This window comes from Neodiprion pinetum, chromosome 1 (genome assembly GCF_021155775.2).
Source record: "Neodiprion pinetum isolate iyNeoPine1 chromosome 1, iyNeoPine1.2, whole genome shotgun sequence".
Lineage (NCBI taxonomy): Eukaryota > Metazoa > Arthropoda > Insecta > Hymenoptera > Diprionidae > Neodiprion > Neodiprion pinetum.
The window spans coordinates 34,491,082-34,518,879 of record NC_060232.1 but is presented as its reverse complement, the minus strand read 5'-3'; the positions used below and the strand labels follow the sequence as shown (position 1 = coordinate 34,518,879).

General features: G+C 45.2%; 1 protein-coding gene across 3 annotated transcripts in view; it reads left to right on the top strand.

Annotated features, from left to right (window-relative positions):
• LOC124224690 (rho GTPase-activating protein 20) overlaps nucleotides 1–27,798 on the top strand; it is a 156,765-nt gene that overhangs the window by 74,694 nt on the left and 54,273 nt on the right. Inside the window, exon 1 of one of the 3 annotated variants that reach the window (XM_046636784.2) lies at nucleotides 4,689–5,880. The exons of the other annotated variants lie outside the window; for them this stretch is intronic. Within the exon in view, the coding sequence (XP_046492740.1) occupies nucleotides 5,554–5,880 (327 nt within the window). The 5' untranslated portion in view covers nucleotides 4,689–5,553. Of the gene's footprint in view, nucleotides 1–4,688; nucleotides 5,881–27,798 lie in introns of those variants that run through there. 3 annotated transcript variants of the gene reach the window in all.

The window sequence follows — 27,798 nt, the reverse complement described above, 5'->3', positions numbered from 1 at the left end:
TCGTCGTTTCTTGAGCATGTGGTATATTTTTGTTTCTGCTTGTGAAACTCACGTTTCCAATTTCACATTAGAATTTTATTCGAAGCGTCATATGGATATTAATGATTAACTTTTGTTCACATGTTGTTTTTTCAACCGTGTGAAAAAATTTACCATCTCATCACAAATAACTCTCAATTATTGATTTCATTAATCTCAGTTTGTTGGAGATTTTTGGCTCCAAAAATTTCTCGCGGTAACGTCACTTTTTAGGGGTATTTTCCTTACTAATTATGGTACCTGAAGAACTCAAAAAACCGTATGCGTATCGAACAATTTGATTGATTACAACATTTTTAGAAAACTTGTCGAAATTTGGGTGAAAATTGAAAAGGCGTAGCTTCTCGTGACCAGAATCGAAGCAATAAACAATATCGTGCCTGCACGATGATGTAAGACCGTTTAATTTCCGCATATACAATCCTTTATTTTCACGGACACTAATCACGGCTAATAAAAATCATCAACATCAATCACCGAGACGCGAATATCGGCGACTCGAGAAGGTCGTCGATGAAGTAATTAGGTGCACACGTAACATTGCGCATGCAGCGTTGACGTGTTTCGTTCAATTTCCTCTCATACCAATGCGCATAAACGAAAGTTAATTAATACCGTAGAGGTAATATAATTAGCAATTAAAGTTGGCAAAGTGTACAGTTGCTGCCCATTGCGCAAGTCCTCCGACGGCTTAGCCGAGAGGTTGAAAAATAAAGATTCCTAACCGCGTCTCGCAGACCTTCGGACGAATTAAGAGCGCTGGATGTATTTAACGAGGTGACGCTGGAGGGCACTCGATGGAGCAGGTTACCCCGGAATGGGCGTGCCCCTGTAATATTCTAGGCTCGATCCTGCAGCCACTCGAAAGCCGCGAGGCCGCATTCGCAAAGATAGATCTTCGACGTAAACAACGACATTATGCAGGCGCGCTGAGTGAAATCCGCGCGCGGACCGATTGAGGATAAAACGATCGGCTATACGCGCGTTTCTCTGTTTCGAGTTTGTCTTAAAAATCGGTTACATATACGCGCGGCAATTTCCTCGATTCGAATGCAATGCGCGGCTGTGCAGGCGGCGCGATATCGTGCTGCTGGCACACTTTGGTCCCACTTTGGCATGCGCGCTCGGTCACCTATCCTCACTTCACCGTCGGTTCAGGGTATAATGCAACCAGATATCCGCGAATGCCGGCTTTGGTAGGCCTTCTCGACTAGAGATGCATCGGTTATGCAGGTGTGCGTAGAGTCTAAATACTCTTGACAAAGTCCTTGTGACCCACTTTCCGTTGCTGTAATTCCTCTTCTTGTACTCTACAAGTACCTGCGGCGCCTACAACTCTCATCCATATAATACCAAATTGCTGCGAAACGGGATTTCCGTAACGCAGTTTATACTGTTTCTGCTATTACAAACTTTTTTCCAACGATAATTATATAGATTTTATCTACTATTTCAGCGCCGAGAATACGTGCGACTCGAGTTTTTATTTTTTGCGCTATGACACGATATTTGTCTTGTTGGTGCTCTCTTTCCTATAGAAATTGACTGCAAGCAATTTCGCATGGGGAATAGCAAAGGGAGATATGCTTGTATTTTTTCACGGATAATTTATTAACCATGAATTTTCATTGACGAAGCTTAGCTGCAGCATATCTTGCGCCGCGCCGGGTAATAATTTTTTTTATATCTGCAACAAATCATGTGTTCAAACTGTTAAGCGTACACTTCTCAAAGCTTGGTCTGCGGTCGATAGATGAGCTAGTCGCTTTAATATACTGTATTTACGGTTCGTTCCGACACGGTGAATATAACTCGTGTCACATGCACATGGTAGCCGCGTGATCCCCGAAGGGGTCATGTAAGAGAGTATACATTGTCTTCCTAGACAGAAAAGGATGAAACAAGAATAAAAATGAAACGCGCAGTGTCCATGGAATAAGAATAAGAAGAAGAAGAAGAAGAAGGAGAAGAAGAAGAAGAAGACGAAGAATGAGGAGGAGGAGAAGAAGTTGTAGAAGAGTAGGCGAGTGCATATGTGAGGTCAGCGCTGAAAAGCTAGAGAGCAGAAGCGCCCCTTTTACACGAACCGAACAAAAACGCGCCTGTCTGCTTCAAGTTTCATTTTCAACGGTTGAACTGCAGAAGACAGAAGTCCAGGCTCTGCTCAAACAGATTTTTCAGTCCGGAGCGCCGGCGGCCACGTCAATGTATAAATTTTACGCCTCAGTCCGCACCCACCAAAGGATTCTGATTTATCAGTGGCTTGTTCAGCCGTGACCTCGAATTGCCAAGGAATGACCAATCGTCCAGGACGTATTTTCCGAAGCAAGGGAAAAATCCGTCGTAATTCAACAGCACGCGTCTCAGCAGCAGTCCGAACGACGTTCGGTGTGCCTCCAATGTTTTTGAACAATTCACCAAAAATGGTATTCTGGATCAATTTGTTTCACCGCCAAGTTCTTCGATCGCAATACGATGCTCCGTCTGGACCGACTCGTTGAGTATTCAAAATTCTATTCATCGCCGTCTGCATCGCCATACTTGATTTTTTGTGAACGGAGGTCAAACTTTTTGGCGGACCTCGTGTTCGCGTATAATAGTTTTTAAATTGGCTGCTCGAAGGAGCTAGAATGAAAAAAATTCTTGAAAAAAAAACATATTTCGTTTCCCCGCCTGCGGACTCTGGAGGAAGGCTGGAAGGAAATCTTGGCGAAGATTGTTTGCCTCCCGTGGTGAGCGAAGATCTGAGAAGTGATAAAAAGAGGGCGTCATCATCAGAAACGATCGCGTCTCGATTCGAGTTGGCAAGAATTTTCGACCTTCTTAAGCTCGTTCGAGATTCCAGGATACACCAAGCTTATGCGGCACGCGGTACGGAACGGTAAATCGATTTTCTTCCCTCAGGAGTGCCGTGTCACCTTGGTGTATACACGTATACAATATGTATGTATACATACATACCACACATCTACTCATCGGGACGCGGTTCTTCAACTCGTTCTATTATATACCTACACCCGTCTTTCAGTAGCCATCGTCGGGTCGATTTCGACTTTTAGAAGAAACGCACGACGCTGGAAGAAAGGAGGGAAAAATAAGAAAAGGTCCTGCAGTCGAACCCCTCCGAGTTATTCCTGCGGGCGCTGCAACGGTCCCAAACAATAAATAATTACCAGGGGTACGATATCCAACCGAGCATGGCGACGAGACCGGGTTCACGTATAGATGGCCTAGAACAACTCCGAATGGAGTCCTTCGCGAACCCCAGGACGCGGAACGGGTTCGCGTATTGCGTCGTTACACGGCTAACGTCGTCGAGGTTGCAGAACGGGCATTCCCAAGCGGAGGCTCGATTCTCCCGTTCCGATTTATCGCGTTTTCGAATTCCGAGCTGCAGCCTTCAGCCACGGAAAAGGCCGAAGGTTCCTGTTTCCATTTACATACTCCGAAAAGCTGGCCTGAATAGCCTTGACGAGTTGCCCACTAGATCCATTATACTAGCGCCTGTAACAACGGAAGTGATCACCGCGTTGTCGCGACGCCGAAACGGATGTCGGAGGCATTGGGACGGCCTGTTGATTCGACGCGCGTCGGGTCGTAGAAATCGCGTTTTATTAGTCATTTTCTAAAACCAAGAGTATCAATTTACAAAAACAGCTACTTTTACTGAATGATTGCCACTAGTCGTTGAAATAAACAGCTTCTCGTCCGTAATAAAGTTAACGTGTTATTTGTATACACCTGCTGAGACATTTTGTCATAAAGACTTACACTTACACTTACGATCATAATGTGCGTTGATCTTTTTGTTGCTGTTGTTGGTTTTTTTTTTTTTTTTCTATTACTTTCAAGAATGTTAGTTCCGACAGGACGAGTCCGTCCAAATTGTTACAAAATCACTTAAAATCACTGTGCCGTATAATATCTGAATAATCGCCGACTCGCAGTAGCATGCAAAAATAAATCTTCAATTCTGTAAATATAAAATAAATTTTAACCATTCAACGATACGGAAGTTATATCCTAATCGTCGTGTATTCCCAACAAGAAACACAGCGCGACTTATAATTTCATTCGAACGAGCTCATGGCTCAGTGTTGTCTGACTGTAATATTCCCAACTTGAAATCACAACAAGTTTCGAAGTGAACAGAGAAAACGATCTTGATTCTACCTAATCCGCGAGGACGACCTCAAACTTCTGACCGTGACACTATCCAGGGTCCAGGAATAATTGTAAATTGAATATTCGGGGCGTAGCGTCGCGCGTCGCGTCGTTGAGTGACGAGGATCGTAGATTAGAAAGATTTAAGAGAGATTCCCTGCTCCGTGATCTCTTCGAGAAAGAAAGAGAGAAAGAGAGAGAGAGAGAGAGAGAGAGAGAGAGAGGGAGAGAGAGGGAGAGAGAAAGGGAAACAGCACCCGGTGCGGCTGCCGGTGTGCTGTACAAAGGTATACATACAGAGGAGACGGGCATGTAAGGCCCAAGGGAGAATAAGTCTCGTTACTATGGCGACCCAGAGGAGGGGGCCAGGTGGTCCGGGGGATGGGGCTGGGGGCGGAGGTTCGGGCTTTTTCGCCGAGGTTCGGAGCTTCTCGGTCGACGGCTAAGCGAGGCCAACCGGTCGCTCGCCCGCCACGGTCTCTCGGCGACCAGTCGAATTCCGTACGTAGTCAGCGATCGTGTATGGCGCTCCGGGAGCGTGCCAAATGTCGTCTGCATACGCATAAGCAGGCCGATAGTAGTGCTGAACCATACATATTCGTATTCGAGGGACGAGTCGCGGCAAATTTTTTTCCCACCTTATTTACTTTTGTCCAAAGTAGAAACGGAGAGAAGTAATACCACTACTACTGCGACATTAATCGCCCGACGATTCGTTATCAGGCGTAACTACTTGCGTGTATGTTTACACACCGTGGCATAAATAAGTAACACGGGGTGAGTTAGGGGGGAAACTGGGTGTAATCGGAATACACGGAGCAGGGGGAGCGGGAGATTAAAAGGGAAACCATTCGGAAAATCGATAATTTGTACGGTTGAAGAACTGCAGAGTTGGGCCGGGGTAACGTCGTTCGGTGAAGTGTTGATAACGTGCTCGCGAGTACAGTGTCAAATCAAATGTCGGGCTCGAAGCGTGCTTGAGGCGGGCGACAGCGTTCGGGACGAACCGAAGATCGGTAGCGGAGAAGTCGATTCTCGGGAAATCGAGTTCAACTCTCTGCGGGAATTATTTCCATAATAAATATAGGACAAACGCGAAGTCGAAAGAGCCATGTTTCGAGTCGGATCGCAGGCGTATATCTCGCGATAATAAATCATTGGTAGGAGGATTTTCCGACAAGGTTCGAAAGCCGCGGCGGGCGGAGCTGCGGTGATGAAAGTGACGTGATGATGGAGCTGCGGGATGAGGAGGAATTCGACCGTTGACGACAAGCAGCTAACACGATTATCGCCGAAAAGTTGGAGAGCAAGGTCGGTTTACGTCGGTAACGCGGATCCCTCAGCTTCGGGATGACGATGTTCGGTACTTTGGTACAGAGGCTGACGTCCCCCGTGACGTCGCCAACTTCGTCGAGAAGACGTTTCAAATCACCGTCCCGATGGGAAGTTCAGAGCGATCCGGAGGACGAGGTAGCGCCAGTCAGGAAATCGAGGGCCAAGCATCTACTCGACAAACGTAAGAGCAAGAGTCGGGCACGCGGACTCAACATAAGCGAACCTCAGCCCTGCACCGCCTCCGTAAACGCCGCCGCTTCCCCAGCTTCCGGTTGGCACGAGGTTGCTTTTCCACCCCTCAGGGGCACCAAGAGCCTCGGACGACTCGACGGCATGAAAGAGGTGAGTCCAAATCCCTTTTCCTCTTGTCCAGGATCAGGTGCAGCGAGAGGAGAAGTTATATCCCGATCACCGCATTTATGATCTATCGATAATTCGACGCCGTTGTCCACCGTGTCCGAAAGCTCGCGCGCCCTTTGATCAGCCTCTGAAACTCCGCGTCTTGCGCACGCTGGATAAGCGCCTGCCTGTCTTCTTCGTCCTGCCTACATCGCGCTGTACATACAACGTGAAACCTATATCTGTTGAAATCCTTCCATATAAGGCGGCACTTCGCGCCCGCAGGGCTTCTTCTTCTTCTTCTTCGTCTTCTTCTTCCTCGTCCTACGGTTCGGCATTCCGAAAGTCTGAATCAAACCGAGGCTTCGGTTGTGTTGTATACCTACGTGGGTATAATAATCGGGAACCCGACGACTCGCGGCTCAACACGCGAACTTGAACGATCTTTCGGAGCAAACTCCCTCTCTCGAAATTCCACAGGGCTTATGCTTCTCGTTTCGTTTCGTTTCGTTTTCATGCGAATATCCAGTACCTACTAGTAATCTTATGTTGAAAAAGTGCAGTCCGCACACTTTACCTTTTCAGCTTTTCCACTGCGAACGAATTACCATTCAGCGAGTTACACGCGTTACCGTTTGAAAGAGGTTCCCGGTATGTAAGTAAATTTGTTGTAACACCGAGTCATAGGCAGGGATCGTATAATTTACTCCGGTATGCGTTACCCGGGTACCGAAGAAACCGACGAAACATGCATGAGGTACCATCTATACGCCCGCGGTCCCTGGTTATTATATCCTTATAAGAGTGGAGGAGCTCGTGCTGCTGTTCCTTGGTACCGCACACGGAAAAATATGTTAACTGTAAACATCTGTATACGAAAAAAAGGGCTCCACGGCACGATGCTCGTCAAGAATTATGCTTATTATTCTTATTACGGAGGTAGGTAGGTAGAGGTAGGTACACATTCCCCTGCTGACGTACACACGCTGAAACGAAGACACGTCGGGTATACCGCATCTGGAAGAGTACATCCCGTGTACATCCTCTCTTCAACGGACTTATTTCTCTAGTTGTACCATAGCTCTCGGGTACTGTACGTACGTACGCATAGGTATGTGTATGTATACATCGCACCTTGGCTCGCTAATTGAGTTTGTGCCGTGACCGCAACATTTACTTGATCAACTCCCACTGCACTTGATCCTTCTCCGCGGCTGTAATGCACCTGTAATAATGACTCATTTTCAATCGCGACTCGTGCACGGTGTGCAGCAGTTCGCGTTTTCTCAACCGATCGTTCATGTCGCCGGTCTCGCTGGACTTTCTACAGATATTTTTGCTTTATTTTTCTTCTTCACAACTGACGTCTCCGCTGCAGTGTCACCGTTCCAGTACCGCTCAGCGCAGGAACGACGCCTGTTCCGATCCGTCCGATGTCCGCGGAAGTGACGTATTATCGCTTCGGGTGATATACGACTTTTACTCTGCGGCTCGGCACCGGTACGATAATGCCGCTGCTGTAACGGCCCCCGTTACACACGAGAAAGCTTGTCGAGGTGCAGAGATTCCTATGTTATTTGCCAGCGGTGTGCGTGCAGCGAGCCTGCGTTCGTTTCTTGGTGAGGGCACGCGAGAAAGGGAAGCTGCGGAGAGAGAGAAAGATGAAGAGAGAGAGAATCGACAAGAAGGAGAAGAAAGAGATCCCCAGGGACAGAAAGAACCGTGGAGAATCCTTTGACCGGGCAGGATACCTCGCGTTTCAGATTCCAAGGACTAAATCCGGTCCGAATGCCGGAGAACAACTTATAGGAACGACGAATGAAAATGTTTTATTAACCGGTAAAATGCGTCATGAGGAAAAGATGCGTCGCGATGAGCTTTAAGACGAGGCATGAATAGCAGAAGGAGTGCAATGCGCGTGGGGTTGCCGTCCACGAGTGTGCTGGAACGAGTAAGAAGAGCTTACCCTCTTCACTTTCTTCGCGAACAACGACGAGACACCGAGTGACGGTTTATCGTATCAGTGTTGTAACATAGAACCACGTGTGGTTCGTATGAATCTTGAGCTCCGTGAAGAGATTACTCCGGGGCGTTGACGTCATCAATCTCGTTCGTGAAACAAACGAATCCGTTTTCATACAGGCTACAAAGGCCTGTGCAGGTAGATCACAAGGGATGAAAGAGAAGTACACGGGCTCGTCCTTAATTTCCTCGGAGACGACGTCGCATCGCTGATACAGCGTGTAACCTAAGTGCACGCGAGGTCCCTGGCTTTAACCTTTAACGCGTGACTCGCAACGTCGCGCGTTGACAACGCGATGTTGTAGTTTATACCCACTTCTCGGCTTTCACTCAATTTTCAGGTCACTGGGTGTCACCGAGTGACGGAGTACCTCGTGGTCCTCGGAACATTTCGTTCCGGATTCTTTTTCTTGCTTAACTTATGTGCGCCGAATTTCACTATCGCGCGACTCGGACAACTCTTCAAACTTTATACCTTAAATCTTGATGAGGCGAGGCGGTTATTCCCTAGTCGAGTTTACCCATCGTGCATCTTCGACTCGCGTACAAAATTTAGAGAGTATTGCGTATATACCTAACAGGGTATACGTATGCCTGTGATCGAGCTGTGTGTATAACAGTAAACACTGAACAGAGAGTCTTCGTCCTGCTCAGTGAAGCTGAAAGTGAACAAATCTAGCACCGCTGGTTGTTGTCCCCCTGTATCGAAAACCGTTGGCCGCTCTTTATGTACACGGCACATACTCGCATACTTTACAACAGACTCGTTACTCGTCTAACACACGGAGATGGAAGTTTGAGAGACCGGTAGCGCCGGAGATATTATCAAAATAAAATCGTACCGAGCCATTCAAGCCATGGAGTTCGTACATCAAACATCTAAGCTGTACAAACTGCAGGCTCGGCTGCAGGTATATTTGAAACACTGCGATATTTACGGATCAAGAATTTTTGAATAACTAAGCAGTGTCCATTACACGTTTACTCGCAAGTACGGTAGTCTTTCAAGTACAGACTCTTGCGCACAATCGTGCCGAGTTGAGAGGAAAATTGAGTAATTTTTTTTAAGAAATGGAAACAAACCTAGACAGCGGTTACAGTTATAAACCTAACGCTATATTCCTCCGATTCATCTCACGTCAACGATCTTCTTCTCTATACCCACCTCATATACATACCCATATAGCTACGATGACCGTGTGTTTATAGCTGTGAAAGGAAACGCCTGACATATCTTAACTTTTACTTGATTAGACCCTCAATTAGGCGGGTCAGCGACGGTAATAAAACGATGCCATTCGTAGGAATTCTCTCTCCCCAATTGAAAGAACGCCCCGGTATAAACATGAGAATTTAAGCCTCGGGATAAAGAAAGCAGAAGATGTGCTCGTGTGTCCGAGGAGGATACCGCTTTCGTTTCATCGTCAATTTCCTACGGAGACGCGGTGCGATGCCCGGCTTTCTGCCGGCATGACTGGGCAATAACGAGAGAAGGCATTGCGTCGCGTCGAGGAGCGGTTAATAAGTGGTAACCTGTTACTCCGACTTGTTAGCAAGTTGCCCAGGTGATTGTGTCGAGCCCGACTCGACCGTGCAGCGGGTGTCTCAAGGCTTCGGTCGCGAAACCCCGAGGGTGGGTGGCAAATTGCAATGATACCGGAGCTAAACGCAGCGGGATATCCACTTCCTCGTTGCGCCGGGGAAAAGCTGCGCTGCGTTGTTGGGATATTATCCCCCGGGTGACCGGGAGGCGTTGGGACGGGAAACTATACGGCAATTAATAAGAGCGCTGAGTCGAGAGACGCTGCGAGGTCCGACCTGTAAGTATATCTCGAATCCACACACCCGTAATTACGAACAGACCGGGGCACAAATCACGCCCGGGTAACTCGAAATGAACGCGCGCGCGCCTCGCTCGATTACCTGAGATTTATGGAACCGCTCGCTTCTTCTTCTTCTTCATCTTCTTCTTCTTCTTCCTCTTAGTCTTCTTCCTCTGCCTCATCCCCATCGCTTGAGCTTTTCAAGATTCATAGCCGGCTGGCTAGAACCTCCTCGCTGCTTCCTGCAGGTTGCGCGTATATCCCTGCACCGTACTGTATTCGTCCGTTGAACGGTAGGTGTTACGAGCAAAACCGATATCAGCCACGACCAAGTATAGCTCATGTGTGTGTAAGCATCGGAGCAAGTTCACGATCACGGAGAACTTGTCATTCATTTTTTCTTCCTCGCTTTGCGATCATTGATTAATCATCTGTTCCACTGTGACGCAGGTATGCATGATGATTCACCAACGTTTGTTATACGTCAATTTATTCATCGGAAAAACATCACACTTTTTAGTTTTACGGAAATTTCTCGAACAATTGTGATATTGAGCGACACAGTGAATTATTCGTATCGTCAATTTGAGATCAATTACTAAAACGACAAGAACGTTGAAGAAGGAAAAAACAAATAAGAAAAAAAAAACAAAAACAACGAAAACAAATGAGAGCATGACCGAATTCGTATTTGGCTTGTAAAATAATCATTGTATACATAGATTTAATCTGTACCGTTGCCCTTAATCTCTGTATTCCACTCTCGGTCTTGGCCAAGGAATGCGGTCGGTTGTTGGTGTCGCCGGTGCTGCTGATCGTTGGATATCGTCTAATCGATGGGGCAACTGGTACAAAAGTACGAGATAACAAATGACTGTTTGTAAGACAAGAGCAAAACCGAGAAGAAAAAAAGATTAAAACAATAAAAAAAAAAAAAAGTAGAAGAAAAGTAGACGGAATTGAAACAAGCAACACCGAAATGAAAACCACGAAGATAAAAAAAAAAATCACAACGTGACGACGCGATGCTAAACTGTTCGTGTATAAGCAAAGTGTTTGGGTGGAATAGCTAGTCAGGAAGAAGAAAAAGACGATAAAAAAACGTAAGCAGAAGAAAAAGGAAACAATCTCCCGCGTCTAGTCCCAGTTTCTCTTTTGTTTGGCCTGAATCTAGCAGCTTACAGGCGTGCGTGTTACAGGTACCGCAGCTTATCGGTCGTAGGAACTTGGGAAGGCATGCCCTGGAGGAGAAGGCACGTTTCACGCGCTGTTACCAGCCCACGAAGACACAGGCGAGTGTCTGTCCGTCTGTCTCTCTGTATCGTGAATCAGGCACAAAGCCCTTTTTGTCACTATACGTCCATTCTCATTTGAAACAGACTCTTTCCTTGGGCTGGGTTAGGGAACGAGGCGGGCCTTACCTCCCCAGCTTTTTGGTGTGGAAGAAGTCCCTGCCAACTCTCCTACGAGCTAAGGTCGATCCTTTGTTTCTGGACAAAGGTCGCCGCGTCTGTGGTCATGTCCCTGTATTTCCCGACACGTGGAAAGAAAATCCCCCCAGCGCTAGTTTTTACACCCTGCGGAGGCTCGAGCTGTCGGTCTCGCTGCTTCGACGTTTCGATTGGTAAGGTTGGTATCGTTTACGATGCGTAATGTGCTATGTCGTGGCCTCGGGCGAGGGAGTATCGAGTTACTCCCGAGTTGAGGGACGGGAGGTGATGCACTCGTACTTTTTACTGCGCCTGAATCGAAGCCGTCTCGTTGTACCTCGATGGATGGAGGGAGAATCCAACGAACCGAAACGCGTGTTACATGCGCCAAGCGCAAGTCCGTCGACGATTGTACTGGGTCAGGTTTTCTCTGGATATGCGTGGAAACGCCGGATGGTATGGAACAACGGAACGCAGCAGAAGAAGAGGAAGATAAAGGAGAAGGAGAAGAAGAATATCCTCGCCCAAACCGAGCGGCGAGCCGAGTTAACGACGCTACATTAGCCCTTTCCAGTTTCCAGTTTACCCGACTTCTTCATACCTAATTGCCGCTAATGTCAACGCCCTCTGACTTCGTGGTCACGAACTCTGCCTCTACTCGCGTTATGCCCCAGTGAGATGATAAACTTGGTCTTTTTACGCGCGGTTTTTTAATATTCGATATTTATTGCACAGCGAAAACCATCTCACATCGAGGTTTGTATGGAAAAGTGAAGAGTACGAAAAATCGACGTACTCAATCGTGACCAGCTATGGAGATAATTATTTAGTACCTACCTACTCCCGGAGATTAACCATCGCGCTACTACGATCCTGCCATATCGCTTGTTCGAAACGTAATATCATAATCTTATAATCTTAACTAATGGCACAGGCAGTAATTCCACGCGACGTTCATCGTTTCTTGGTACAGACAGAGCCAGCTACGATGCGTGATAGGAATACCTGATCACCGTAAACTCCGAACGATTCGATTCGGCGAAAAGTTGTTATATCGGTATTGAATGAACAAAGTAGAGACAGCAATTATGAGTGGGAAGAGAAGCGTGGAGGAACACAATTGACAATGGCTGTGACAAAATTTGGGTCAGCATGATCGAAACGTGAGCAAGCTGTTAGGTTAGGTTACAGAACTAACGTCTTTGGAAATTTCACCTCCACTTTCCGATCAGCAACGTATTCTTGGAATACCAATTATTCGGTGTATAGTTTGTCGATATAAATGCGTCATTTTCTGGCCATTCGTATTCCAATACAAGCGATCGAATCGCGAATGTACCTTATATATACCTAATCCGGTTCAATTTTTACGCTGACTTTCTACCGCGGATGTATAAGTATAATAATCGAGAACATCGCGCGTCACTCAAGAAACGATAGAGAGTAAATTCGTGACTCTAATTGCACTGTCCCTGATGTTGGCAGCCAAGGTAAGTGTACCAGTTATTGACACGTTTCGACCCAATTATCGAACCTTTTATTTTACAAAATTATAAATTGACGGCACAAATTGTAAATTTCTCGATGACTGCAGCCAATCGCTAGAGGCTTACATATTGCAAAATTTATTTTTTGGTAATTTCAGAACCAAGGATCACAGATGCAACAAAAAAATACCAATAACTGGAACACTCGTCTTAGTTACGGGACAAAGTTTCGTCGACAAATATACATCCTGTCTACTACATAACTACGCCATGATCCCAGTTTTTGCATCATCGCCGATCAGACCGCGATGCTGATAATTGAGCACGCGTTGAGCGACTCTCCAGCGGTGTTTTGCTAATCAAGGATCCATTGTTTCCCCCACTAGGAAGTGTTGAAGTTACGGTCACCGCAACGACACGGCGTCCGTGTAGGTACACGTATAAATTCCTGCAGTCGAATGCTGCTCGGCCATTACGCAGTCGCGATGCCCGTGTGTTCACATGCCTGCGCGTGAGTTTATGTGTAATTCCATTTATAGTCTATCTCGACGAGGAGGAACTCGATCTTGGAAGGCGGTGTAACCCGGTATACCTGGTTACACGTCGGGAAACGTACCAACACCGAACCCGAGAGAAGCGCTGCGCCCTCCTCCGAGATCAATGAAGAAAAGCACGCTCTCAGCTTCTCAGCTTCTCAATGCGCTCTAATTCCCTCGGTCCTACATCCGTAAGTCAGCTGTACCTGCACGGACAGCTGCGGCATTACTATCGATTTCTACAAACTTATCGATACACACCTTGGTTTATAACGCGCGTTATACACGGCCTGTATAAATCCGATTGTCACTACCAACCGCGCCGCACCTGGCGACGTGCTGTCGTCATCCTCGTTTATGGTATTGTGGATTCGTCCGTTGCTTGATCATCTGATCCGTGCACACACGAGCCGCTGATTATGGGATTTGGAGAGGGGGCGGGCTTCGAATCATAATTCATTTTTATTGCCTGAAGAATATTATTATTCGATTCGGCATTGATTTCTAACACCTCGCCACTTTCCTGGAAGACTTCGTCTTCGGCTTGAATCAAATTTCTAAATTTAAGAGTTGGCTGACGTCCGCACTAAAATCGAGAACAAGAAATTCGGTCTAGATCCTGTCGAATTCAATTCAATTCGATTCGATATAACGAATAGACTGTAATATTAAAAAGTGCAGAGAGATGAGTTGACGCTTTTATATTGTAGATCGTTATATGACGCAGGTTTTTCTTACGCCAACGACAAAACACGCCAATAACTCGTATAACCGAGCGTCAAGTCAACATTGCGGTTACCGATTCTTGAAGCCGTGTATACCGCCAAGTGATATATTTTACCAATTTAACAGGATAAAGCGATCGGCTGTACGTATTGTATACCGCTAACAAAAAAAAAATAAAATATAAAAAAAAAACAATTAAATGAAACACCTCATTTAATCAGCACCGCCTCGATTGCCAGCTTTGTGAGATTCTTTACGCGAGTTACATAAACGTTCAAAATTACCTGAATCTGCGGGAGTGACGTACATGTACGTTTTTAAAACAATTTCACGTTACGGCGAAGAAACGTAAAGTGAGAAGAAAAAAAAAATGAAATGATGTCTCGAGTTCTATCCGCCGCATACATGTACGAGGAGCGTTTCAAAGAAAAGTCTTCAATCCTGGGTACGCTAATTCAAACGTTCACCAATCCACCAATCACCAAGATGTAAGTCAACGCCGTCTTGGACGCTTTCGAGGGCCGTGGAAGAAGAGTCAGACACTTGTCGCCCAGGAATGCCAAAGGTTCCGGTTCTGATTCATGGGCGCGTCATACTCGCGCACGCCCGACTCTTAAGCCTATTTTGCAGTCGCCATCGTCGTCGTCGTCAACGCGATAAGCCGCGAGATGTAGGTATACTACACCGCCTTACCTCTCTTTCTCTCCTTTCTTTCTCTCTCGGCACGTTCTTATACGCGGTTCTTTTATCTGAGTCAGCTATTTGCCATGAGCATAAACGGCGACGATCAGGCGTGCGTGTAGATATACGGAAATCGTTGTTTCCCGATGTATTATCTACACACACGCGTGTACGAGGAAGAAGGAAGAAAAAACGAAATAAAAAAAACATTTGCATACCAGTTTTCACAATTTTGTCTCGATATCTATCCACCTGGTCGCCGCGTTCAACTCTTATTCAATGCAAATTGTCGTCACAGAATCTTGCGCACATCTGTCCCATCTGTCCGTCTATCTATTCCATTCAGCTATACGACCCGATGGGAGAGGAAAGGCTTGGAAACTATTGAAAATCGCTGGAAAGAACCGCGAGTCCGCGACGCAGGCTCAATGCTAATTTCATTTACAACGCTTCGCAGTGTTCCGCGGTGTCTCGAACTAAACGCAACTCGAATGCTAATTTCACGTCCCACACGTCTCTTGTACCTCGTTTATTCTTACTTGCAGCGGTATGGTATAATATACCTGCATTCTCATCCCCGATGCGAAAATGATACCGTACGTGGTAAAATTTTTCTTGTAAAAATTGCACATCGTTCTTTGTGCTAATTGTGATAACAGGTGATAATTTGAATCGTTGATTTTTTAGTACCACCAAAAATATTTTCGTACTCATTTTACCGACGTATCTTCAGTTCTTGACATTTTGGAAACTGGAAATAGATGGAGAAAAAAAAAATTGGACGTTAACCTTATCTTGAGAATCAATGAATTTCTAATCAACGTGATCAGCCGCGAATATAGTGAATGATTCAGGCTCCCGTATTATGGCGAGAGAGAGAGAGAGAGATAGAAATGAAAGGTTCGACGTCTCGTTGGGAAATCGTTGCGCGCGCCTCTGTAGGTATAATAGGAGCTGGTGCAATGCCAGTGCTCGGAATACACCGGCGTGTCTACCCGAGGAGACAAGCTGTGTAAAAAGAAGAGGATAGCCTGCACGGTGAGCGGGAAGTCGGAGAGGGAGCGCGAGAGGAAGAAGGAGAAGGTTCCTTCCACCTGCAGCGCGGATTTACAATCAGCGCCGGTAAGCGAGGCCAAGGTTCCACGGCGGGTCGCACGGGTCAATTCCGTATAATACTGTAATGCCTTTGAGAGAAAAAAGAAAAGGAGCTAGAAAAATAAACAATCGGAAAGCTTGGAGAGAGAGAGAAATAAAGGTATATACGGACAACAACAGTAAGGCATTCACACGGAGAGATCAACGAATTAGCAGAACGGGCACAGGTAGACATGATCACAGCGAGAATCGCGGATGTCATGGATGATGTGATGGATCGTTTGAATAACGATCCTGGTCAATAAACTCTGTCCAACCGTCGACACAAAGCCCTCGATTTATACCGTAAGGAATGTATGCAGAAACCTGCTAATTGAGCAACGAAGAAAAAAGTGGAAATATCAGGATTAAAAATGCTGTCATGCGGTGTACAAGTGATTCAATCGAAGGGCTTGAATCGTATATTTTTCACAGCCGAACCAATTCTTGTACGAAATTATAAATTTGCAGCTTTGAAGAATCGACTAGGTATCCAAATTCGAAAGACAATGCGAGCTGAGAGGGCATGCGGCAGCTGACAGGCCGGATGAAGTTATGGCAACGAGTCCTAGATATTGTAAGGGCATTCCTTTGCTACCGGTAAATCGAGTTGCGCTCTTTAGTATTGTGTGCAGTGTTTCACGGCAACGGCAACGCCGTTGCGTGTCAAATCCAAATAAATCAATACTCCGCGATTGATCGCTCCTGCTTACTTCATCAATCCTCTGGACAAGAACCGAGGACGGTTTATTCTTCCTAGGTGTCGAGCCCAGCTCCGAGATAGAGAGAGAAAGAGAGAGAGAGAGAGAGAGAGAGAGAGAGAGAGGGAGAGGGAGAGCACCTTCGCTTCCCTCGGCTACGCCTCTTATACATGTATAAAGGTATTATAATGGGCCTGCGGGCACGGATATATATCGAGATGCAAGAAATACGTCGGTGAAGGTTTGAGAAGAGGAATTCGATTTGTGAAGAAATATTCTCGTGTCCGATCTGCGGTGAGGTTATTAACAAGAATTAGATTTGTGCAAAATTGTTTGCACATCGAATGTCATCGAAGAGGAAAAGTAAAGCAATTAAATGTTCGGATAACGAGTCTTGAGGAACAAGGAAAACTCGGTCCAGAGGTTGAAACTGACGACGTTACCGTAAAGATGCGTGTTTACGAAAAAACTCGAGGATTGCCTGAAATTTAGTAAAGCCTAGTAAACAAAATGTACTCTCATTTTGTGGAATAATGAATATTTCCCTGATGTCTCGTTTCGTTTCGTTACGCTAACGTTAAGAACCACATCCTCGTAGGATGTACGGATGATCGTTGGAGGTTGGTGGTTGTTGTATATCGTAAGCGGGCCACGTGCCGCCGCCCCGTCGTTCGTTTATTCATGCATTTGCAAGCTCTCGAGGCAATCTCCGTTGGGTTCGTACCCTGTAATCTAAGCGCACAATGTCACGTGATTACGGGCCGGCGAAGATCGAAGTCGCGAGTTTAAGCCTACGCTCCGTGTAGATACCGTATTAAAATACGACTGGACGAGAGGATCGCGCTTCTATGTGTGTAACAGGCGACGATGGACATGTGCGCGACTATCGCGTACGAAACCCCGTGTGTTGTTATACGCGGTCTCTTCGACGAGAGCCTCCCTCTTTATCTCTTTCTCTCGAACGGTTATTTGCATCACAATGCCAAATCAACCGGTGCACCGATGCACGCTCCGAACACGTGGTGCATGCCGAGCAAGCTGCGAGCTGTTCCGAGAAAGGGGCTTGGCAACTTACGCAGATGCGTGTATTTGAAAATCCATTCCGATGCCACTTTATACCCCTCCGATATCCGTGCGTAACATCGTACCGCTGTGAGGGGGTGGTGATTCTTGCAGGGTAAGTAAAAACAAAACAAAAAATATATATTTAGTCAAATTGGTCGGGGAAAATTATAAGATTTTTGTCTGGAAAAGTGAGGTAATTTCGTTCTGGCGATTTAGTGGCTACCCTGTAACTGCAGAGTCTCGTTATAAGACCGTTCGTGGGGCTGTCGGGGAATCGGATTCTGAGAAGTGATGGGTGCTGTGAGTATTTTTCGTCAGTCCTGACACTCCGGCGTTATTCGACGACCTTGTTTATGATGAATTTTATGGTAACGATGGCTTAGGCGACGGTGATTTATGCCTGTTTAGATGTTTGAACGGTTCGGTCCTGCCCTCTGAATACTCAACCCTCCACCTCTCATCCTCATCCAGCGGGGGAGTTACAGGCCACACTTCCTTCGGTTCGACTCGAAGAATACGTCCCTTGACTCTCCGGAGTGTCCCGGGTGTTCGTAAATCACGACTGATACAAGTTTTCAAACGGCAATCCAGACTTATCGCGGGCTCTTATACATCCGGATTTTATATGTAGGTATATACATATAATGCTTCTTTAAGGTTGTCATAAAAATTTTTCCTCCGCCCCATGCGGTAACCGTCGTGTTTGGAATTCACGAAGTAGTCCCTTGAAAATAGGCGTAATATTAAATTATTTGAAGTATACAAGAGAGCTTTTTTAAACTACTTCACGAAATTGCCTATCTTGAATCTAGTCTTTATTCGATGATCGCGATCTTACGACTGAAACGAAAGCATTTAACGGTAAGAACCGTCCGAGACTTCGTTTAACGAATTTCCATTTCTCTCTCGCGGTGTTTCATTGCTTATTATATAGCTGGTATATAATATGCTCGGAGCTTTGAAATCCCTCTGGTGTAATAATTCCTGCATTAGACAGCGGCCAGATACTTTCTCCGAAACGAATTCCTGAAGAAGAACACGGGCTTTGGTATCCAATCGGCCGTGCAAATACGCGCGAGCATTTTACAACGCTCCTGTACCTTATACTTGTACTTCTACTTGTTATTATTAATGTCATTACTATTATTACAATGGGGGGGGGGGGGGGGACAATTTAACATCCAGCCATGTGCAGCCAGCCGTTACTTTATTGCTTTACAAATTCAATCAACTCTCATTCGGAATGTGCTTATTAATAGTTTATTAACTTCTGAAACAGATTTTATCATTTAGATGATATTTAGCTGCTTGTATATTATACACGGTTCGATTGATCGCGAGCGTTCTCAGGTATGTGGATCGATGTGAAATCACCCAAAGTAAATTACTCCTCGCGTTCATTTACGTTCTATTATATCATACAGTGACTCAATAAACGATAGAATTTACACGCTTTGTGGTGACGCCATCGATCCGTGTACGTTGAAAATTCAAACCCAACGTTATTCGATTAGCCTACAGTCCAGACGAATTCCTTATGTACTTAATTTTTTTTTTCTTAGATTTCTCATAACCACGAGACGTGCAAATTAACAAGAAAATATCATTTCGTAATAAAAATTTTCTAACGTTGAAAAAGGTTCGTCAAAATCTCGGAGTAAGGCGTAGGACTGTCGTATCTAAATAATTTCACGGATATCTGTCCATTAATTAGGAAACATCAGCCTAATTTGCATGAGTATATTGAATCTACTATAGTGAGTAATGACATTATAGAGAGAAACGAAATGGCGCCGGCGGGTGTAAACAAGGCCACGTGTGTCACATCAAGCGAAATGAAAGTTTCACTTCACGGTGTTAGAGACTAGACGAGACATTCAGCCCATCCGACTTGGTCTGTAAATATATACGTATGTACATACCCGTGCAATGTACAACATGCGTGTGCGTTTGCCTACCGCGGCTCGAAACTCTAAACTTCGCCACTCCCTTCTTCCCTGACTCCGTTATGAATCGGGATTGCCGCGTTGTTGCAGGTGACGACGATAACAATGATAATAATAACAACAATGACAACGATATTTCGGCGTGAATGCGTTTAGGGAGGAAACAGAGAGAGAATAAAAAGAAGAATGATTTTAATCATACGGAATCGGGGGTCAAGGGAAAAGATTAAATTGTGCGATAAAGATCGGTCCATCTCTTTACGACTGACAAGAGACGGACCCCAAAGTCCGAACCGTTCGGTTTACATTCTGGGAAGTTTTTTCTTTCATCCCTTTGACGCTCCCTCAAATCGCCATTGTGCTGCTTTAAATCCGGGTGAAATATCATGTATACATTGGAGTGAGCGAGTTTGAATCGCTGCCGCAGCATCTCGCGTCGTCTCGACTCGACGCGATGTCTCCCTCTCGCGCCAACAAACCCCTCTATTTTCTAACTTCAATGGCACCCAAGGAAAGCCCGCAGCTTACAGCTGTCCCCATAGAAAAAATGAACGCTTGACGAGCGTCCTACGGGGACCAGACGCTAAAAAATGGGGGACCATTGTACGACTGTCAGACTCCGTAAGCGTACACCTCGAGGTTGCCTATCCTCGCCAATCCAATCATCCGGTATCTCATGTTTATGCTGATTTTAGTTAGCGTTATGCTCTCGCTGATGCAGGCGTGAAGAAATGCAGAAAAAGTTTTTATTGTGTTATGATTAATACCGATTGTAAAGATCGTCGTTATTGAGGTATTATACTCCGGGAAACAAAGAACTATACAACTTTCCCGAAGATTGGCTGGGAACTTGTCAATAATTACGAAGGAAGAGACGATCTACTTATAAACGCAATGGTATGTGTCCCGTGATAAAAACTTCTTTCCCCTCGCCGTATTTCCGCGAAACATCTCACAAACTTTCTTCATTTCGTAAGGTTTTGCAAAATTTACACGTACGCCAGTAGTATTAATTATACTTTAACCCCATAGTATCAGGTCTGGATTATATATTTTTGCATGGATGGATTTTACGTGAAGCTCCTTAACTCGGCAGCGTTCCAGGGATGGTAAATGGGCCGGTATATCTTCGTATCGCTACCCTGCCGTTCAGCACTACGTTTGCGGTAATTTAGGGTACGCATGTGTGAATGGGCAGATACGTAGCGACACGCGGATCGTTTTGTCGCGGCGAGCACAGCATCCCCCATAAACCTGTCGGGTGGTAAAACTTATTGCGGACGCATGTCGAATGGGACCGTGATCACGGTAGATAGTCTTGATACCGCGGACAGTCGATAGGCGATAACTATCGTTCGCCAAGTAAAGAGGGTTCAAGGAACGATCTCCGCGTTGCTATGGTGTGATGGTGGTGGTGGTTATTCTCACCTTATAGCAGCTCGCTCGCATCCGCGCTTTACACTTCCTGAACCTCGTACAAAAATTCTTCTCAACCGTGCAGTGTGCATGCGTTATACCTACCTTTATAGCTGTGCAACGCGCACGTCGAAGAGTCCGTCTTGCCATCCACCGCGCGCCGCTTGGTAATCGTGTGTATATAAGTAGAAACTTTACTTACTTACGCGTGAGAGTAACTCACGATTTCTTGACACACTTATTGTTAGACGGCGACCGCGACCGCAATGCGCGTCTTCGCCTCTCGGTTCGCCTTCCGGTATCGGTATACGGATACAGGGTCTTTGCAAATGATGCGGAACTCTAAGGTATACCCGTGTACGTGACATATTAATGTATCGTGTGAGTAATATGTCAGGAAGCTCCAACGCGTTACAAACGGTCGAAAGTTAAAAGGTACCTTCAACGATCGGGCAAATCTGGTATCGTGGAGAAATTTCATAGCTTTGCTGTTTTCGTTCGCGATAATCTCACAAATTCACCGGTTATTTGGAATATGAAAAGAAAATCATTCCAAGTATGTATAACTCATACGACGAATGAAACCATGTACGTACATACCGCCAAGAAACTTGAATTCCGATTTTTATCTCTTTGCCGTTTAATTTTCTATTATCACAATACCGTTTCTTGGTAAAGAGTTGTCCCTATTTGTTCGCCGGTAATTTCTGTAGAATATGTAGGTGTGTAGGTGCTGGATAAACGCGCACGCGCGGCATTTGCCTTACAGAGGACCGTTTAGGTATTCCTCTACAACGTATATGGTTATATGTGTACACGTAGAGACGTTTCATACGTTATTATACTTCCCTCGGCACTTTCTTTACAACCGGTATAGGTACTAATTATTATTGATCTGTGTCGCGGCGTCGTTCCCCAGCCTCTCGCGTGTTGCATCCTCGCCTTTAGCAACAGCAGCAGCAGTAGCTATCGGGTATATTTACCAACGGCAAACAGTAGAGAAATCGACCTGGTCCACACAGCTCGATATTCTCCTCTTCATCCGACCCGCAAAGCACCGGCAGCGGTGCACTTTTCCACATTATTCCATTTACCTCCTTATTAAGCGGTTGTCCGCGGTAAGAGAGTCTCGCAAAAATTGAAATTGAAAATTACACCGCCGCGCCGCTACCTCGGACTCCCGAGAGCTTCTCAGCTTCGCTCGATTCTTAGTATAAAAAAAAAAAAAAAGGAAAAGAAAAAAGAAAGAATGGAAAGAAACACGTACCAACCTTATACCCGCGACGACAAAGGAGATCATCTATTTCGCCGACTGTGCGCTGTTGAAGTAGGTGAGAAGAAACTGTAGCCTTGCGCGCAAACACAGTGCAATGCAATGCAATGCAATAGCGCATACGGGTAGAGTCAGTCAGTCAGTCAGTCAGTCAGTCAGTCAGTCAGTCAGTCAGGTGCGCAAGTCAACGAAAGGGGTTTGTAACAGTTTAAACGGTGTAATCCACGGTGCATGTTGTATTACAGTTGCTGTTCGGCGGGTGAGATTGCTGGCTAAGATTTTTCGGAGCTTATAACCTTGGGTTACCCGATTCTTAAATGCACTCTGCTCGTATACAATATGCCTGCAACTGCAGACCGTTCGTCAACTCTCACAATAATATTCCCGAGGGCATTATTTGCAGTGCTAAACAAGAGAGAAAGAGAGAAATTTTCTCTCGTATATGTATATGGTACGCCTATACCACCGATATGGTGCGCAGCGTTCCCATTGACGGTTACGGAAATTCATGGGCTTCTTGATTATACACGCCGCCGCGTTGCTGGTGTGTAGGATCGATTTAGAAACTATCCTGACTCTCTATTGATCCCGACGTCGACGTGGCTTCCTTGGCTAGAAATCGGTTATACCGCTACGGAGTGCCTCGTTGTTACTTCGGTAACTATTGGACCTGTTCAAAGTCACTTTTTGTCCAAGGTATGTTTGTCTTCCCCCCAGCAGCCTTCCTACTTGCCTGCAGGCGCCGTGTTTTTTTAGCTTCGTGTTAACCGCACCGGGACTTACGAAACTCACGGGACTGACCGGACACTCAAGGCCCATTACCACGATTACGCGAAATCTGCGTTTCGATAATTTCATATTTTGCAATTGAGCATACCAACCCTGGAAAATTGATTCGCTCTATTAAAGTATCGTCGGCACCAAAAATAAAAGCAAAATCACGCGGAACGAATCCTCAAATATCATGTATTATTCACTCCAATTTCTGATTTCGAAAAAACTGAGGGGTTCGGTATTGGCTACTACGCTTATTAGAACGTAGCCCTATAGAGCTGATGTGCGAAAAAATAAATAATTGCGCACGGTAGTGATAAGGAGAGCAAGGCTGATTCTTATTGTACAGTGCGAGAGTCTTATCGGAACAAAAAACACGTTGGTAACTATACACGAGTAAACAAGAAGGAGAAGAAGAAGAAGAAGAAGTAGACTTCTTCCGACATAACCTCCGTGCGTAATTGCATAACAATTTAATTTAATTGTCTAATTAAAAAAGCAGCACAGATAAAACGTAAGGATCGTATGAATAGCGCCTCCGCGGTATAGTAATAACGCGAGAGTGCAATTGCACTTTTCGCATCACCCCAAGAAGAGATGATACGTACGTTTATCATATTAGAAGCACGAGAGGAGCTACGCAGTGAGATACGTTCACGTAGGTATACGTATACATGTAACGTGGGCAAGTTGTGTTTTCCCACAGTTCCGGGAGGGACTCGGCGGAAACAACTCGTGCAACGTACTAACATCCGGCGCCTCCTTCCGGTCTGTCCCCCCGTTCAATGTTGCCGTACCTGGCGTATTCGGTCGTTGCCTCTATTCGGTTAACAACTTTTCACAAAGTCAACCAATCGTCGCGCGTCGTGCGTATAAGGATGCAGAGAAGAGAACAACCTTTATAATATACATAGAATCGTAGTCGTAGACAATAATTACGTCTCGAGACACGAAGGAACACGGGTTAAAAACATCAAACCACTTATCACTTCAACTTTTTCCCACATTCGATGAGATGTAAAGAAATTTTCGCTGTTTTGCTATTCTGTAAAAATGTATAGAAAATGGGATAGATCGAATACGAGATAGGGAACAGACCAGCTTAAATTCTTTAAGCCCCATTCGTACAGGTTGTGTATCTAGATATAATTGTTATCTTCAAGTTCACGGTTGTTTCTCATATTCTTTTACCGTGAAGAAAGAAAAGAAAACAAAGTGCGATTTGTCCGAATGTGAGGTTCTACCGAATTACCGAAAATGGCATGGCCAAAGTTAATCCGCCACCAATTGACTCTCTCGGTGTAAAGTTGCACGCTAATTGACAATAGCGTGTTGTGACCAAGGTGTGCGGTAATTGGAATATCGTGTCTCTTGAAATCAGGCCCCCCTCCATCGTGTGAGGTAACTTACGTACATCTGCACGTTTATTAACGAATACGCTGCATCGCCTGTTTGGCCAGAATTAGTCCCGCAGTGAATGCTTACTATCTTATTTAACTTCTCGGTTCGGTATCGTGCTCGCACGTCAGCCTCGGAGATAGACCGTCTATCTGTTGAAAATGAAACGTCAAAGCTCTGCATTAAATTCCTCGAGGTCCCTCGACTCCACGCACGCGTTACAATACCTTACATGTTACATGTTATAATCCTGTCGTTCCCGGGTAGGTCGGTCGCTGGGAAGAACCCTTCTTATAATGTAATTACTTTCTATCTGGGTCAGCAGACGCATTCAAAGTCAATTTTAAAATGCATAGAACCCGAACCACCGAGGATGTCGGTCCCCGTTCCCTCGTTCCCTTCTTCCCTCGTCAGTCTACGAACGCTTCAGATTAAAAACTGGTTATTATCGGCCTCTGCGCTACTAGAATTAAATAAATTCAGACGAGAAGATTAATGTTCACCGCGTTCCTAGAGCACCCGGGATTTATGTACGTTCAGGTCCAGATTCGGTAGATGAAGCTGCGCGCGGCGGGTTTCTTGCCGCGGATGAAGTGTCGGGATAGTTTCGAGGCCTCAAGGTCAAGGTCTCAATCCTCGAATTCGCGTGTTTCCAACTCGTGGCGAACAGTTTGACGAGAAGAGGTAGAAAAAAAAATTTGAAATAAGTAAACAACAACGCGCGCTAGACTAAAATACGTTAAACGCTCCTCGGGTACTTTTTGCCACCTGGTCCCCGACAATTGTTCAGCAGGTAAGTATCGAATCCTCGAGCGTTTCTTCGTTAGAGAATTCAAGGTCTCGGATGATCGGTCACGTTTCCGATTGCCATCGTATTCGAACAATCGAACGACGATGACGTACATCTATCCGTACATAATATCCATCGTGCACCGAAATGTCGATTCTGCACTCACGGAACGACCGCCGATAATCGCCCGGAGCGCAATTAACGTTTACGAAATTTGTATCCCCGTGCGTGCGCGGATTATACATATTTCGAAAGGTGGCACACTTAGAATTTCATTCCGCGCTTATTACAGGCGTACATTATCATAAGTCTCAGATCGAAGAACGCGTCGCTGAACGGCAAAGGCAGTCATCGTCAAATTAGTACTCGAACCCCGATACCGGATCTTAGTAAATAAAAAAAAAGGTTTTCGACAGCAGGTGTAGAGCGTCGTCGACACGCCCACGGAGAACGTATTTTTGTAACGTATCTGCAATCCCTCTGTTACATACCCGGTATCGGTAAAGTCCTCGAAAATATTACGTAAGAATTTTTGCCGGCGAGGCTCGACTTCGTTAAACCGAAACTTCGATACTCGGGCAATATATCTATAGGTAGACCTCGGCTTCCCCGGTGAAGAAATGCCTCAAAACTTACGTCATTCGGTACTGTTACACCGTCTGCATGTCACGAGCTTAACCCCGCCAATTTCCGTTCGGTCGAATCGCAAATTTGCCTTTTATCGCCAAGAAGATCGACATTCGTCGTTACTAATTGGGGAAGAATTTTTCACTTCCACAAGGGCTGTGGGTAAGGTCGTTAGCTGTAGGAGGTATGGAATTTGTTTTTCTCTCTCTGTCTTCGCGAAAATCGTCTCCGCTAGATTTTCTCCGCCAATGCTCGACGGGTTTTAGTTGTGTTCGTTTCTGGCTTGGCTTGTCTCGTCTCGTTTTGCTTCTGTTTCCGCTCCAGATACAGACCGGGTACGCCTTCTTCAGGCAGCGACGATTAGAGGGCGCGACTGGGATACGAAACAACGACCGTGTGAGAATGCTGCGATGAATAAAAAGCGGAGAAAAAAGCAAACAAGGAATAATCGTAGAGAGGAAAAAACATGCTTTTTCCTCAGTGAACAGGTGTGAGAACTCCGCAGCGGCAGAATCGAGTAAATCGCAATCTGCTATTGCTATTTGTGAACCGCTGTGTAAATTTCTTATCAACTCACGCCGCTTTTAACTTATTTTTTATCGATCCAAATACGCAATTGCACAGCCGTTTTCCTATCGAAATAGATAGAGGCGTTCGTATACGCTCCTCGATCGTTTATTATACGTGTCGTGTTTATCGTGCTTAGTTTCCGTGCTGAAACAACATCGTCGAGAGTGTCCGAAGAGCCGAGACGACAGGTTCGGTTAAACATTCCATGTGAAATAACAACTCCGGGTTATACGTATTATACATGTATACATATGCCTATGTTGTTTTTACAAATAGCTTATATTAGTTTATGTTCGTTCCACGCAGCCACTCGGAGTTGCGGATCGGGAAGAAAAAACTTTGAACCAAAACAGCGTGAGAATTCCACTTAAATTTTCGATTGCGCGGAAAACATTTGCAAAAATATCTCTTGTTAAAGAAAATATTTTTCATTTTTAACTTCTTAATTCAATTTAACAGCCGGTTGCCTCGTGTTTATAATCTGAAAACAAACGTGGATCGTATCATTTTACAATATGCAGCGTAGTAACGGCGCAGTGTGTAATTAAATACAGATTATACGTTTCGTGTAATTGACGTTCCAAGGATACATAACAGATAATTTTTACCTGGAAATAAGTGAAAATCTTGGACTACGCGTCGAGTCGATGATTCACTCACAGTTCTTAGAAAATTTCAAGTACACTCAAGCAATTTGGTTTTCAAATTATATATAATCATTTGGGAAGTTGGGCTTTTTTTTACGCCGTGTATTTCAAGAGGAAAAATTTTTCACGAATCACGTCATCGATTCGTCGAGGTTCGCAATTACCCTGCATTATTGAATTTTTGTTGTGTTTAAAAAATTTGGCGCGTGCATGGGAACGAAAGAAACTGGCACATCTTATTTTTTGCATCTTTAACCGAACCGCGAATATTCGTTGATGTAAAATATATAAATCTGATATAAAAGTCACGATTAATTCAAACACGCCGTAATTTGTTTGAAACACAAAATTCGAGTGGTAGGTGCTTTTGTCCAAATAACCCAATTCCAACCCTCTTCCGGCTTCCGGAGAAATCCTCCCCTCCGGATTTTGTACCTCTATAGATACGGGCTAACGCGCAGCAACGTGTGCATCTCGACTGCACGGTGGCAAGTCGCACCCCACGCTTCCAATCATGAACCAACCAGCTAAAAGCTCGCGTAACCTGTACAGTAGCACCTGTTGCTCGAACGCGGCGCAGCCGACTTACGCTCTCACGCGCCACGCACGCACGTTGCACGCAATGCGTACGCAGATCGAAACAATTACACTATGCAATAAATTAAACACTGTATTTTTTTCACTGGGTTCGCAGTGTGCGATTATGATTCTTCACCTTAAAGTCAAGTGAGGTTTATAAATTCTTACATAACATCTGATTTTATAGTGAATAGTTGTTGTTGATGTTTTTTAAAATGATTTGAATAAGCGACGCAAAAATTTATTTTTCGTTAAAAAAAGCTATATTATTCTTGAACGATTGACTTTCCTCTTGT